We start from the raw sequence: 15568 nt of genomic DNA on the forward strand, positions 1-15568 counted from the left end.
TACAAGTTTATATTTCACCTGTGTTTCATATTTGTGAACTTTTTTTTGTGTTTTTTAGTATAGTTTACATTTTGTTTGTTTATTTGTTCAACCTTAGCTTTCCTATCTCCCTTTTTTCTTTTTTACAATCTAAATGTTTTCAATGATCCTATTTTCTTCAACGGCGATTTTGTCACTTTCTTGATTTAGAATCCTCTCCAAAATAATTCAAGTATTTTAATTGATATTTACCATACAGCAACTAGCATGATTTATAAGATTTGAATATAATAAATTTTTGAAGGTAAAAGGTTACTGCCATATTAAATACTAAAGAAATAACAGTATTATGATTGCTTCATTAAAGGTAATTTGGATAATGTAACAGTACTAATAGGAATAGCAGTTGACGGTAAAGCTATTGGAGGAGTGATTCATCAACCATTTTTTGAGAATAGCAAAGGTCGCACAATTTGGGGTTTGAGAGGAATAGGCTTCAGTGGCATTACTTTAAGCAATCGTCTACAGAACAGGTATATCACCTTCAGATTTTCATGCTTATAACGATAGACACATTTACAGGTTTTTTTTTAGATTAGTAATTACCACTTCACGGTCTCACACTGACTCTAATGTGGTAGCAGCAATAAACGAATTACAACCAGATGAAGTCTTACATGTCGGAGGTGCAGGTTTTAAGGTAGATTTTAATACATATTTTGTTTTTATTATTTTTATCACTTATTTCTGTATTTATATGAAGTTTCAATGATACGAAGCTACAAACTTTTTTCAATATTGCAATTGCACAATGGAATTAAATGGAATTTGAGGCAAATACAAAATTGTGAACTTTAAGCTTTAACACAGATGTTGACTTGATAATAATTTTTGTCAAATGATATTTTTGAAAAATGCCATAATTTTCAGGTATAAACATATTTGATTATAATTGCCAGATACATCATATGGCAAATGATATTAGCCATTATGATTAAAATCTGAATCAATAAGATTTCAGGTGAATATTAGTATAAGGGCTACATAGTTCACAAACTTTTTTTTTCTTGTTATATGAAAAGAGTTTATTTCAACACACATTCACAATCATTTCTTGCATTTTGGTTGTAACTTGAATATATTTAATACATTTTATGCTCTTTTATATTTACTAGGTCATACAGTTACTTGATGGAAGCGCAAATGCGTATGTATTTGCTAGTCCAGGGTGTAAGAAATGGGATACCTGCGCACCTGAAGCTATATTAGAAATAGCAGGAGGAATGCTGACTGATGTTTTCGGGAACAAATATGTTTATGACAAAGATGTTCAATATCCTAACTCTAAGGGTGTAATTGCTACAGCACCTTGTTTGAACCACACCGATCTTATCAATAAAATGTCCCAGGAAATAAAATCTAAATTAATGAATTAGCTAATAATGATGTAATATAACTAAATATATATTATATATATATACTTGCAAATTTTGTTGAATATTTTGTTTCAATATACGTTTACTGTTATCAAAAATGATTGAATCTTGACAATCCATTAACATTCTCATTGTTTTAAGATTGCAGGTTGTTTTCTTAAACATATTTTTCAAGTTATTAAACCAGAACAGTATAGATCAAAATAAATTAAAATTGAATTGAATTTCAAATGGCCTTTGAGATTACTAATAACTTCAAATGCTCAATCTGAAAAATTTTGTAATGCATATGGTTTTTGCTCTTTTACCCTGTATTAAAACTAATTAAATTTAATTAATACTATTTCAAATATTTGTGCAAATCTTCTATTTTTGATCATCTCAATTACTACCAATGAAGGAATTTTCAGATTTCAGAAAGAGCATGTCCAATACGTTGAAAAAGAAATAATTTCTTTCAAAATCATCAATTTTATTAATACTTCAGTTTAGTTTTAATTTGTATTTTTCAATACATTTTCAATTTTTCTATAGATAGTTTTAGGTAAATTGTGAGTAATTTCTTGATAATTTTAATGAAACTTTGTGTAATGATCAAGTTCATGGTCATAGTGAACATCCTAAAACATTGCAGACTAAATAAAATAAATATATAAATTCAAATATAAAATAATACATAAATGTTAAACATATTAGTATAATTTTTTTTTTTTTATTTCATCACTCAGTTTTTTACAAATAATATGTGATAATCTATTGACGATACATTTTACAAAGAAAACGCAACTGCAACATTTCTACTTGGTCTTTCATTCTGATAACTCCATCAGGACCATCAGATGACAACAATATCCCTACCGATTCACGATGTACGCCCATTATAACCTTGACATAATCATTAATTGCAGGTTGAACTGGTTCTAAATGATCACATTCTATATTCACAGAACGATCTTCAGCTGGCAAAAACACTGTGCACATTCCTCCTTGTAACCCTTTGATGACACCAGTTTGATTAGCTAGTCCTCTGTCTGGATGACTATCGCTAATGCGAACCTCAATATCTGTTGTATGCCAGTCAGACCCAGAAAGTGAATCCAAACTAGCTCCAGGAGTTTGTGGATTATATGGTGATTGCGGTGCACCTGCTGGGGTACCAGGTGAGTATGATGTCGGTGAGGGTGTGCCCATATACGTGCTGGCTTGATACCCTGAAGGGCTTGGGCTTGGTTGATATGGACTATAACTATCAGATCCATACATGATTGATCCTGGTGTTTGGGGAGTATAAGGACCTGATTGATATACGCCTGGAGTATTAGGATTGAAAGGACTGGGAGAACTCTCGTCCAAATAAGAAGATTCAAAATCATTACTTCGAGCAGGTGTATTTGTAATATTAGCATCCCATGCTCCTTGTCCAGGTGTTTGACTTCCATCGTGTGAAGGTGTCATAGAACCATAGTGGGGAGTTCGAGATCCAGAGTTGTATACAGGAGTATATGAACCAAGCATTGGTGTACGACCTTCTCTATTATATTGTGGAGTTTGAAAGCCATAAGCAGGTGTGCGACCAGGTGTACGGCCATATGTGGAAAATCCACCTTCCTTTGCAGGTGCTCCAACTTTTGCAATGTGTCCTCTATCGACTGATATGGTCTGACATGAAGCATGCAATTCAACACGAGCAGTACTTTCAGTTGCATCTTTGACAATTCCAACATTGCCTTTGTAAGGTCCACCAGTAATTTTAATAGTTGTACCAATTATATCCCGGTCTCTAGTGACTCTATTAGCACCTCCGCGTCCTCTTCCGCGACCACCCCCTCCGCCACCCCTTCCAGATGGATGCATTGGAGACTGTATTCTAGGTGACATAAAACCTAAGCCATTCAATCCTGTAGCATTTGCATTACTATGACGTGCTCCACCTGCTAATTGTACATGTCTTGTTTTGCATACAAAATACCACCATTATCTAAATACATTCTTGAATATAGAAAAACATAATTTCTGTACAAATGTTTTATTTCACCATCTCGACCAGCATGTGGGCCATCACACACCTTCACTATGTCTCTCTTTGATATGCTATTTTGATCAGTATCTAATGCAACTGTAAAACGATTTTCTTTCGTTTTTGTAGAGCTTGCGGTTTGCATTCCATCAATTTTCCATTCATTCCTAATACATGAAAGTTTTCTCTTTCTAATCGAACAATTACTCCTACATTCATAGCATCTAACTGCACTAAATCACCCCATTGAAACTGCCCTAATGAATCAACACCAGTAGCCATATCTGAGCACAGCTGTAAATCTCTTGGAAGAACTTCTAATTCATGCATTGTCAAATCAGATACCAAAACAACCCTTGTAGTATCCACACGAACTATAAGCCCTGTTTCCCCTTCATAACGACCAGCCAAAACTTTCACATGATCACCTGTTTTAAAAAACTTTCTTAATTCATTAGCTTTGAAAATTAAGGGATCCGTTAGTTCAGAATGTTTTGGTAGAACTGTAATCATAGAACCATCGATAGCAATAATTTTACATGGTAAGTTCTCCAAGTCACCCACAGCCACCTCAACATTATCGCCCATGGAAAATGAGTGCAAACTGTTGGGATCATCTTTAGAAGGAGCTGCTAATTCAATATCAATACCCTCGGGTTGCTCTTCAAATCGCTCCAATTCAGAAAGTGTAGGCTTAACACCTTCAGCAAGAATCGCAGACATTGTAAAATTTTTAAACATAAAACCTTTTCGTGAAAAACGATTTCCTTCAAATATTAAAAAATCACCATCTGATGTAACTTCACCACCAATAGCTCTAATAGCTTCAGGATCAAAAGGTTTTGCAACCGGCCTTCTTTTCTTTTTCGTTTTGCAGCCTCTGAATCACTTTGCACAGTACGTAGAGCACCTCGCAATCTAGTATAATCAATCCTAGGCAATAATTTCAAATGCACATTGTTCTGAGCCAAATCTATATAGTCCACCTGTGCTATGTCATCCTTATACAACCCTCGCTTTAGTCTAACCCACTGCTTAGGTTTCAATCCTGTTTGCTCTCTGACAACTCTCAAGACATCCGTCATTTCTTTAATAGGAACCATTTCTTGTTTCCAAGTGCCCATTCTCAAATTCCCAACATTATCGATAGCTGCTTTTACATGAGTCTGTTTATAAGATTCTATGTAAATGTAACCTTTTACTCCTTCTGGAGCAATTACAGATTTTATCTGCAATGGTGCATCACTATTTTGGTAGGCAATAAACTTACGCATAAGTAATAAAACTGTAGCCTTTTCTTCGCCAATTCGACATTTAACCATCCATAAATTGGGATCTTTAATTCCTGGCAGAAGAGTTTGTTGAGTTATTTCATCAGACATTTCCTCACCTCCGTCACCAAAAGAACGAACCGCAAGTGTTTCATCAGCATATTTCTTCTTCAATATTCTTCAATCTCGTCCTCTTTCTGTGAATCCCACAAATTAGTTCCTCGTCGCCTTCCTTCAATCTCACGGGCTGTAGGACCTAATTCATCAACTTCATTCCCAACAATACCCATTTCTTGAGCTCCTTCTTCCCACTCATCATCTTCATCAACTTCATCATCCACTTCAGCTTCGTCTATAATAAATCCACTAAATCTATCCTTCTTTTTTTTCTTTCGAGGTCTATCATCATCTTCATCCTCTTCCTCTTCTTCATCATATTCTTCTGAATCTAAATCTTCTCCTTCAGGTTCTTGTTCATCCGCTACTTCTTCATCACCGGATGCTTCCCTAGCCTCATCATCACGGTTTCCATTCCTATTATGTTCCACATCAGAACCTGAGCCTGAATTTGAATGAGATGATCTTGAACGAGATCTACTTCTTGAAATTGATCTAGAGATTGATCTTGACCTCTTTTTCCTCTTTGAATGATTAGATTCGACACTGCCCACTTCTGAACCTGAGTCAGAGTAATGACTTTCTTCTGAATCAGACATTTTGGTCCTTTTTTTCGATTACACAAATAAGTTGTGTAAAGTGTCCTTTATTTATTTCTTTTTGAATTACTCTTACCTGCCATAAAATAAAAAAATATCACTGTTTAAATATCAGTGTTTATCATATTATTTTTAATATATAACATAATGTTAATGAAACTTAATTTTTAGTTTCATATATAAACAATTACCTCAAAATTAATTGCAAACTGCGTTAATTCATACAAAATAATAAACTTAATTTATTTATATAAATCATAAACTTAATTTTATTAATAATGATACATTAATGCAAATAATATATAAATGATTTCAAAAAATTACCAATGTATTTAAACGAAAATTTGTTTGATCAGCATGGATTCATGTCATTCATTCGTAAAAACTTATATTCGTTATAACGAATTCCATAATTAAACAGAGTTCAAACACATTACCTAAGTTAAAAAATATGTTGTTCAACGCTTAATCGAAACAAATTTTATTTTTCTAACATTTGACAATTACTAAGAAACTATAAAATCAACCATTCAATAAAGCCGATGACGTTTGCCGTAGCAAACAATTCCTGGGATATGAAACAGCGTAAAATGAAATCTTTAAGTTGTGGCCGACGCCCGAGTAGCGTCGCAACGATAGCTAACAAAACATAAAACCATAGATAAAAGAAGAGTATATGCAAAAAACCTAAATTCATAGATAAAGGAAGAGTAGAGCCTAAATTATATTACTTATATTACCTAAATTATGTTTACTTATCTATGCTTATATATATATATATATATATATCTTGATAGTTATATATATTGATATATATATATATATATATATATATATATATATATGCATGGCCGGTAATCTCGGAACAAACATCTGTAATCTCGTTTTTAGTTCCCTCTCCCTCGTTTGGAGCGCTAGTAGCGCTACAAAACGGGCTAAACAAAATATTCGAGAATCTAATATGGCGGAATAATATTTTAGTGTCAAAGTGTCAAATGTTTGTTAAAAGTTTATAACAAATATCATGTCAAAGTGCGGTGTACAATAATGCGGAACATCAACAAATATGCGAAAATGGTGTATTTCCTGCAGAAAATGACGTAATATGTAAAATGATTAGTAAAATAACTGGAGCCCGGGCTGAGCACTGATGGTGAGAACTAGGTGAATAAGTTTTATCAATATGTACACAACAAAATACTCGCATCTATTACTAGAACTTCTGATATAATTTTTTATTGTAGCTCAATAACTGAGACATTTAACAGTATCAATGCTAGGAATTTTAAGGTTATAAATACAAGACACCCGTCTTACTAAATCCCTTTCTGGAAGCTATGTTATTGAAAAATTATTCTTTTTATAACACTTTTTTGTATTGTTCTGGCAAAACTGAAGATGGAAAACCGTCCCTGAAAGGTGAGTTATTTAAAATTTTTATACTACAAATTAAGTTCGTAGCAAATGATTCTAGATATTTTTTTTCAGCAGAGGTTCTTAAGCACTGCAGAGACCAGATATGCAAAAAACAAAATTTATACCATATAACAAATGTGTTGAGAAAAGAAGTCAGAAGGATAAATATACAAAAAAAATATTGAGGCAGAAGTTACAAGAAAGTGTCAAATGTGCTGACAATTTTGCTTATCTCCCAGCAACATTAAATAAGAGGGCTCGTAATTTTATATTAAGTCAACTAAGAGAACATACAAAGAAGCGAAAAGAAAGAAAATTTACACTTGATGATAAAATTCTTGCTTTAACTCTGCATAAAATTTCTCTAAGAGGTTATTACTTTTGGAGAAAAATATTTGTTTTGCCTGCTCCTCAAACATTGAGAAAGTTGCTCTCAGCAATTCCTTTGTATAGTGGTATTAATGAGACCCTTTTCCAAACATTGGGTTTAGCTATGGCACAGAAAAAATATGTGAATAGCAAAAACTGTATTCTGATGTTTGATGAAATATCATTATCATCTGCATTCTTTAACGACTGTAAAAATGATCATATTGTTGGTTTTCAGGAACTGGCAAATGGTAGAGAAAGTTTATTTTCTGATCATGCTCTTGTCTTTTTCAAATCAAATAGTTGATACTTGAACTGTACGCAATGTTCATATTTTTTGTGATTGTTTAATGAATGTGTTTTTTTTTTTATAAATCTATAGTAATAAATAATGAAGTTGTTAAATGTTTTAGCAAATGTAGAAATTGTAAATAAGTGGCTACTTCATGGAGTATATTTTGCTAAACAGTTTATTTCGGTTTATTATTGGTGATAATGCATTTAACAGATGTCGAGAAGTATATAGATCATGAATTGTACAATAATTTACCGAATAACAGCAGAATAGTTTGCAAATGACATCCCCATATAGTAATTTATTTTAGTAAGCTGTTGATATGCTTTTCAGATAAAAGTAATTTTGGTTTTGTCCTTTAATTTATTGGCAAATGTGTTTGCATATAACTTTCTTGAACTTTTGCCAGTTACTGTTATGAGAACATAATGATTTCTTTTTCTTTGTGATAATGATGATAATGATATTTTGATCAACATTTAAAAGCAGATTAATGCAATGTGCAGAAAAGGTTTTCAGATAGAGACTATACATAGATTTAATGTAACTTATCATTATTTGATTGAGCACCAAGATGAATATAAACAGAGTTATTTTACAAGAATATCTTAGGCATAAATTTTATTCCTTATTTTCGAATATGTTTCTCTTTTTTGATTGCAATAATAATTTATGACATTTTTGAATTGTTGTTGCTGGGATTTTAAGTTAACTTTTGAGCGCATGAAGAGAGTTTTAGTAACTTCTATCTCTTTTGTTTGGTATTTATTATTCGGATCAATTCTCAATACTTTAGTTATATAGTATAGATAATGTCTAAATTATATTTAAATTTTCTAGCAATCTAGAAAAAAATATTTATTTTAGATAGTTTTTTGACATGAAAACACACACACACACATACATAATAGGAGTCTGTGCCTTAGGGCAGGTCTGTGAGCTAAAACTCAATCTCAATTCAGGGAAGAATAGTGTGTGATATGAAATGGCCATTTCATTTTGCAGTGCTGCAATTGGGCTATTTTTGAATACAAGAAAGCGAGGCTTGGACACACCACCCTGTCCACACAAGACATTGAACAACCATATGTACATATATATATATATATATATATATATATATATATATATATATATATATATATAATATAGTGGATAATGTGTACATGTATGTACATTTCTATGCCATTTGTACATAGTGTATAAAGCTTAGTAGCATCTATTGTAATCATATATGATATATATATATATATATATATATATATATATATATATATATATATAGTGGATAATGTGTACATGTATGTACATTTCTATGCCATTTGTACATAGTGTATAAAGCTTAGTAGCATCTATTGTAATCATATATGATATAATATATATATATATATATATATATATATATATATATATATGCACATACACAGTGGATAATATATACATTTATGTACGTTTCTATGCTATTTGTGCATAGTTCATAAAGCTCACTAATCGTCATACATTTATGTGCAATTTATATATATATATATATATATATATATATATATATTATATATATATTTATATTACAGTACACATTATATATGTGTATATATACAAATATATAATACTACTATACATAGATTTAATGTAACTTATCATTATTTGATTGAGCACCAAGATGAATATAAACAATTTATTTTACAATAATATCTTAGACATAAATTTTATTCCTTATTTTCGAATATGTTTCTCTTTTGGATTGCAATAATATTTATGACATTTTTGGAATTGTTGTTGCTGATTTTAAGTTAACTTTTAGCGCATGAAGAGAGTTTTAGTAACTCTATCTCTTTTGTTTGGTATTTATTATTCGGATCAATTCCATACTTTAGTTATATAGTATAGATAATGTCTAAATTATATTTAAATTTTCTAGCAATCTAGAAAAAAATATTTATTTTAGATAGTTTTTTTTGACATAAAACACATATACACACATACATAATAGGAGTCTGTGCCTTAGGGCGGTCGTAGCTAAACTCAATCTCATTCAGGAAGAATAGTGTGTGATATGAAATGGCCATTTCATTTTGCAGTGCTGCAATTTGGGCTATTTTTGAATACAAGAAAGCGAGGCTTGGACACACTACCCTGTCCACACAAGACATTGAACAACCATATGTACAATATATATATATAATATATATTATATAGTATATATATATATATATTATATATATATATCAGAGTGGATAATGTGTACCTGTATGTACATTTCTATGCCATTTGTACATAGTGGTATAAAGCTTAGTAGCATCTATTGTAATCATATATGATATATATATATCTATATATATATATATATATATATATCTATATATAGTGGATAATGTGTACATGTATGTACATTTCTATGCCATTTGTACATAGTGTATAAGCTTAGTAGCATCTATTGTAATCATATATGATATATATATATATATATATATATATATATATATATATATGCACATACACAGTGGATAATATATACATTTATGTACGTTTCTATGCTATTTGTGCATAGTTCATAAAGCTCACTAATCGTCATACATTTATGTGCCATTTATATATATATATATATATATATTATATATAATTTATATATATTTATATTACAGTACACATTATATATGTGTATATATACAAATATATATAATATATACATTTATGCAAATTGCATATCTTATAAATATGTATTGTAATAGTATAATGTAACATGTCATTGTTGAAATTATACGCTTTTTTATATTCAATTTTGGTTTTTTAATTTAAAAAAAAAATTTGAATTCAAACGGTCTATATAATATTGGTGCATATCTTCAGCATTTTATATTCGCACCCATGGTCGACGCTGGCGCCATCTACATTGGGAGAGGAAACTAACCCGGGCAAATTGACAGTTTTGACCGAAAAACGTGGCAACGAAATATGGCCCGAGAGAGCGATCTATATACTCTTCTATTATATATGTATATATATATATATATATATGTATATATATATATATATATATATATATATATATGTATACTATAGTGATACTCTTCTTTTATCTATGTACTTATTTATCTGTGAATAGTCAATCTATATTATTATTTATTATTTATCTATATTATATTTCCATTTATGCCAATCTATATTATATTATTTATTATTTATCTCTATTATTATACTCTTCTTTTATCTATGTATTTATCTATATTCTCTTCTTTTATCTATGTATTTATCTTTTATCTATATAAGGTCTATATAAGACACGTATATAAGGTCTATGGTGCTTTACCATTAGTTCATAGATAACTCACTGGATGAGATACAAAAGTGATGTCATAACGACGGAAAGCCATAGAGTAAAAAAACTATTTGTATTATCAGTCTATATTAATGTCAGGAGCCACTAAATTTTGATAACATGGCAGATGGGTTTTGACGTTTAAAAAGCACCTACGCTCTGAAGTTGGCTCCGGGATAGAGCATAACCCATATACTCTTCTTTTATCTATGGCATCCTGTCATTTCGTGGAATATTTAGTCCCGCGTTTCTTTTCTCATTTTTGTGAGGGTTAGCGTCGCGTCGGTTTCGTTTCAAGTGAGCGTTTTACTATATTTTCTGCTTTTTCTTTTCGTGTAATTAGAATTCTTTCGTTCTGTTGCTATTTCTAATTCTATTCTTTTTTTTTATTTGTTTATACAGTTTTTTTCACATATTTCGGTTCGGTTTTTCGTTTTTTTGATCGCTTTCCTTGCTTTGCTTTTTTTGCTCTAGTAAGCTTCTTATTATAATTCATGCTTAATTTTCATATTTCATAGTTACAATAAGTGTTTTTTAGATTTTTTACTTAGATTGCGTAAGTTTCTTTTTAGTTTCGTTACGTGTTTTTTAGATTTTACTTAGCTTGCGTAAGTTTATTTTTCGTTTCATATTTTTTACTATTTAGATACTTACTTTTATTTCACTTTAGGTTACATTCTATTTTATAAGCTTATTTTTAGATTTTGCTCATTAAGTTTATATTTAGTTTAGAATTAATATCATTTAGATACACACTTTATATATTTACTTTAGCTTCTAATTTTCTTTACATTTTATTACGATACGTTTTATTACCTCATTACTTTTATTTTATATTTCACTTTATTACTTTACTTATGTGGCAACATGGACAGCGACTTTTTCTGTACCGAGTGTCAGATTCCATTCACAGCTCGTAGCTCCTTGTATCCCCACATGAGGCAAAACATGACAAAGAGCCAAGAGCTGTTTTATCCCAATGCGTGTGCTTTCTGCCTTAAAACTTTTAAATTTATATTTATTAACTCGTCTGGAGCCAAGTTCATAATAATATCCCTAACCCTTCACCTGCCCAATCTTCTTCGGTATCTTTTGAAGACATTACACACCTTTCCTCCTCCACTAAAACAAATATAAGCATCCTTCTTTTTATGTTTAATTTCAATGTTTATATTTATTCTATATTATTTATATTTATTCTATATTATTTATTAAATGTTTCCTGTGACATGCTTATATTGTAAATAGTAATGTGTCTATATATTGAATTAAAAATAGTTATGAAATAGATGGTTTTTAATTGTGTTTCTTATTACCTATGTTAATCATTGTTAGAAAAAGTAATCAGATCACTTAAAATAAAAATAGGCAAAAATACGGCTGAACTTATTTACTACATTACTATACTATGCTAGACTTTATATATATATATATATTATATATATATAATATATATATATAGTACATCATACATATGAGTTAAGTTCTAATAATCAGATGTTACATGCACAGACTCTTAGCTATTTTGATGTTCAGGCTGAAGTCCTAATTCTTAATTCAGTGAACCCTACAATATAATTAAAACACATAAGCAAAAAAAAACACCTGAATAACATTTACCTGGGTAAATAAAATAACTATACTAAAACACTCTGCGAATCCCTAATTAAAAATTTCCTAATAATTTCTAACAAACTGTACTAGGTTTTTGAATAACTATATGTTTGGTTCCTGAAATAATATGGTTGTGAGAACAATGTATGACCATGTAAATGTAAAAGAACCGCTTTCGTTAATAATTAATATACTTATAATTGGCTTTCTTTGTTACTGTCTAAACGGTGTCTAAATATATAGGTAGAAACATATATAAAATATATATTTTTTGACGTTTGACCGTTTTGTTTTTTTGTTTGACAGTTTGTGTTTGACACACATAGGTTTTTTGGTCTTTCAATGTTGTTACACTTTTTTTATCTCGGTTGAGCGTCGTATGTTGGTATGACAAAGAATAGCTATTAAACTAAATTAGCTCAGTCTATATTAATGTCAGGTACAGTACAATGAAGAGAACGTGATCAAGCAGCGTGGTTTGGATTGTCACGAATAGATTACTAAATTCAATTTTTATTTTAAATTATGTGATATAATCAAGTCACAAATGAACAATTTTATATAATAATATCATTTGAAAATTTTGGTGAATGGGTGAAAACATAAATCTATAATTTGTAAGCTTGTGCCTTTTGTATGTACGCGTACTTTCTAAAGTGGCAATTTTAATAATAATTTAATAATAAATAGATATTTATAAATATACGTAAATAATGAGTGATGACGATCGTGACATAGATATTGAAAGTGATGTAAGTATGCTACCACATGCTGTTTCCTATTTTCTTGAATTTAGTGCATAAATGTGTCATTTCAGGATGCTGATGACTCGGATTCTCGATTACCAGGGCGCAATGCTGGAACTATATATTATTCACAGGTATATAATATTAATTATATACCTTATATTATATATTTTCATTATTTACATCACAATATAATATCTGATATTGATGTCTGTAGTTGTGATTTAATTATTAATATGACCATAATTCATCAAAGGAAAATAATAATTCATTAATTTGAGAACTCAATAAATGCAGTTATGTTTATTCATAATGATTCATTATTGTTTTTTATATTCCGATACTGTCATAGAAACAGTTTGGAACTTATTGCTTATTAAATTTATGAGAAAAACTGACAGCTTCGAAGAACTTTGAGTATAGGCTATATTCAAAGGCAATAATAGCCTTTATTTTTATTATCGCTTTGTTTTTTTTTATTTTTATTTTTTTTTTTTATTTATTTTGCAATAAATGCATCTCCATATCTCAGTCAGAAGGTATAAGAGATTATGGATTGCTTCATGACTTGTTATGTTTTGATTACAGTGACACTTTTTGTATTTATTTTTATATAATTTTTTAATAAAATCGAAGTGCTGAATTTGAATATAGATCATTAGGAGAACTGCATTAACTCATTCTAGTCATAAATTTTTGTGTACAGTGTTGAACAGAATAATATCATTCTAGTTCTATTTTGAATTCGAGTCCTAAATGCTTCTCACTATAAGTAGATTGCTAATATAAACTGTTTTCTTGTGGAATTACATATAACTCTTAATGAATATTTTTTTTATTGCAGGCAGAAAAGAGAGCTCATCATAATGCTTTGGAGAGAAAGCGCAGGGATCACATAAAAGACAGCTTCACTTCACTAAGGGACTCTGTCCCAGCTTTACAAGGAGAAAAAGTTGTGAGTTCTGACAAATATGTCATGTTTTATTTTCAAAACTATGAATGGTTTAAAATTGTTTTGTATATAAGAAACTGTTATATGTAATTTTTATTTACAGGCAAGCCGAGCACAAATACTCAAAAAGGCAGCAGAGTATATTCATTTTATGAGGAAAAAAAATAATTGCCACCAGCAAGATATTGATGATCTCAAGAGGCAAAATAGTATTTTAGAGCAACAAAGTAATTTGATATTACTAAAAAATAATTTGATAAACCAATTTAATAATTTGATAAACTAATAAGAGTTTCATACTACATGATTAGCAAATATTATGAGCATAAAATCATGGGTGTTGATACAAATATCAAAATTACTATAAATCTAAGTGCTTATTTTTATTAATATCTAATTAACTGTGATATTGTTTTAATATTCATAATACATTTTTTTATTGAAGCATTAGCTAATGCATAAAATGTGTAATAGTGTTTCACAAATTATTTTTCACGAGATACGTTAGAAAACGATAAAATTGTGCATTAGTTCTTGGAAAAGTGGCAAATGTGCTTATTATGTTATCAATGTATCTATGTTATAACAAATGAAACATCAATTATTGAAAATATTTACTGTTTAATATTATTTTACTTAATTTTTGACTACTATTGAAATTTCTCAAAATACTATTGAACTTTTTCTGCATTTACTGGTTTTCATTATTATAGTTGTTTGTTAAAATGTACAATATGTTGTTAAAATTCTTTTAATATCAAATACTTATTATCCAAATAATTTAATATCGTTAATCACTGTTTGTCTTCCCTTGGCATGCTGATCATTTTTCAATTAATAGAATATTTTCAATTAATATATATATATAATGTATGTAACCTAACTAAGAAAGATAAATGTATTTTAATATATGTTCACTCATGATTGCTTTTATTTACAGTCCAACACTAGAAAGGGCAAAGGCAACAGGAAATTTTGCTGCTGAAACTAGCGACTTATCAATGAATATTAAAAGTGACGGAAGTTCCTTAACTTCAGATAGCTCTGATAATGATTCACCATCAAGGACAAACAATAAATCTAGGCACAATAAGAGAATTAAGTTGAATGGTTATGCCTAATAAGTTTAAGGATTTAACTTTTTATCAGATATTGTTAATTAATCTTTATAACTGTATATAAGTGAATTTATGATTGTTACAGTTTTAAGATTACATTAACGTTATCTACTTCAAATTTATTTTAATCTATATGTATAAATATGAATTTGTATTATTTTTCAAGAATAATTTAATGCAAAAATTGTAATACCTTTCAATATCTTGAAGAAATTAAGATTCCACTTATATGTTAGATAATTTCTTATGAAAAATTTTATTTATATTTAATGATTATGAACAAATTTTCTTTTATGCATTTCTGATATATGCATATTTGATTT

At 29.4% G+C, this 15568-nt stretch overlaps 2 protein-coding genes, 1 long non-coding RNA gene and 1 pseudogene across 4 annotated transcripts; 3 read left to right on the top strand and 1 right to left on the bottom strand.

The window, feature by feature from the left end:
- Positions 1-346: 346 nt before the first annotated feature.
- On the top strand, positions 347-1415 carry LOC113380197 (3'(2'),5'-bisphosphate nucleotidase 1-like; the record flags this gene model as incomplete). Its single annotated transcript, XM_026619590.1, has 3 exons — positions 347-512; positions 574-679; positions 1155-1415. Coding segments are annotated over 3 exons (533 nt in total), but the record flags the coding sequence as incomplete, so codon positions are not given.
- A 751-nt stretch (positions 1416-2166) lies between these two features.
- Positions 2167-5901, bottom strand: LOC113380198 (annotated as a pseudogene).
- A 482-nt stretch (positions 5902-6383) lies between these two features.
- On the top strand, positions 6384-7136 carry LOC113380200. 2 transcript variants are annotated; one of them, XR_003367332.1, is made up of 3 exons: positions 6384-6583; positions 6664-6838; positions 6908-7136. It is a non-coding gene; the product is annotated as an uncharacterized LOC113380200 (long non-coding RNA). The 2 variants fall into 2 exon arrangements; XR_003367333.1 differs by having other exon boundaries at positions 6911-7136.
- Positions 7137-12909: 5773 nt separating this feature from the next.
- LOC113380199 (protein max-like) lies at positions 12910-15248 on the top strand. Its single transcript, XM_026619591.1, has 5 exons — positions 12910-13181; positions 13247-13309; positions 14020-14130; positions 14231-14361; positions 15074-15248. Exons 1-5 carry the CDS (start codon positions 13143-13145, stop codon positions 15246-15248), a joined length of 519 nt encoding a protein of 172 aa, XP_026475376.1. The 5' UTR covers positions 12910-13142.
- The last annotated feature ends 320 nt before the right edge of the window (positions 15249-15568 follow it).

Source organism: Ctenocephalides felis, unplaced genomic scaffold (genome assembly GCF_003426905.1).
Source record: "Ctenocephalides felis isolate EL2017-DRISC unplaced genomic scaffold, ASM342690v1 CF-g0.4_SCAFFOLD_01931, whole genome shotgun sequence".
Lineage (NCBI taxonomy): Eukaryota > Metazoa > Arthropoda > Insecta > Siphonaptera > Pulicidae > Ctenocephalides > Ctenocephalides felis.

Excerpts from the sequence above, each read along its gene's own strand:
- LOC113380199 (XM_026619591.1), top strand. The coding sequence starts at position 13,143 with ATGAGTGATGACGATCGTGACATAGATATTGAAAGTGAT. Across the intron at positions 13,310-14,019 it reads GAACTATATATTATTCACAG|GCAGAAAAGAGAGCTCATCA; the intron begins GTATATAATATT and ends TTTTTATTGCAG. Across the intron at positions 14,131-14,230 it reads CTTTACAAGGAGAAAAAGTT|GCAAGCCGAGCACAAATACT; the intron begins GTGAGTTCTGAC and ends TTTTATTTACAG.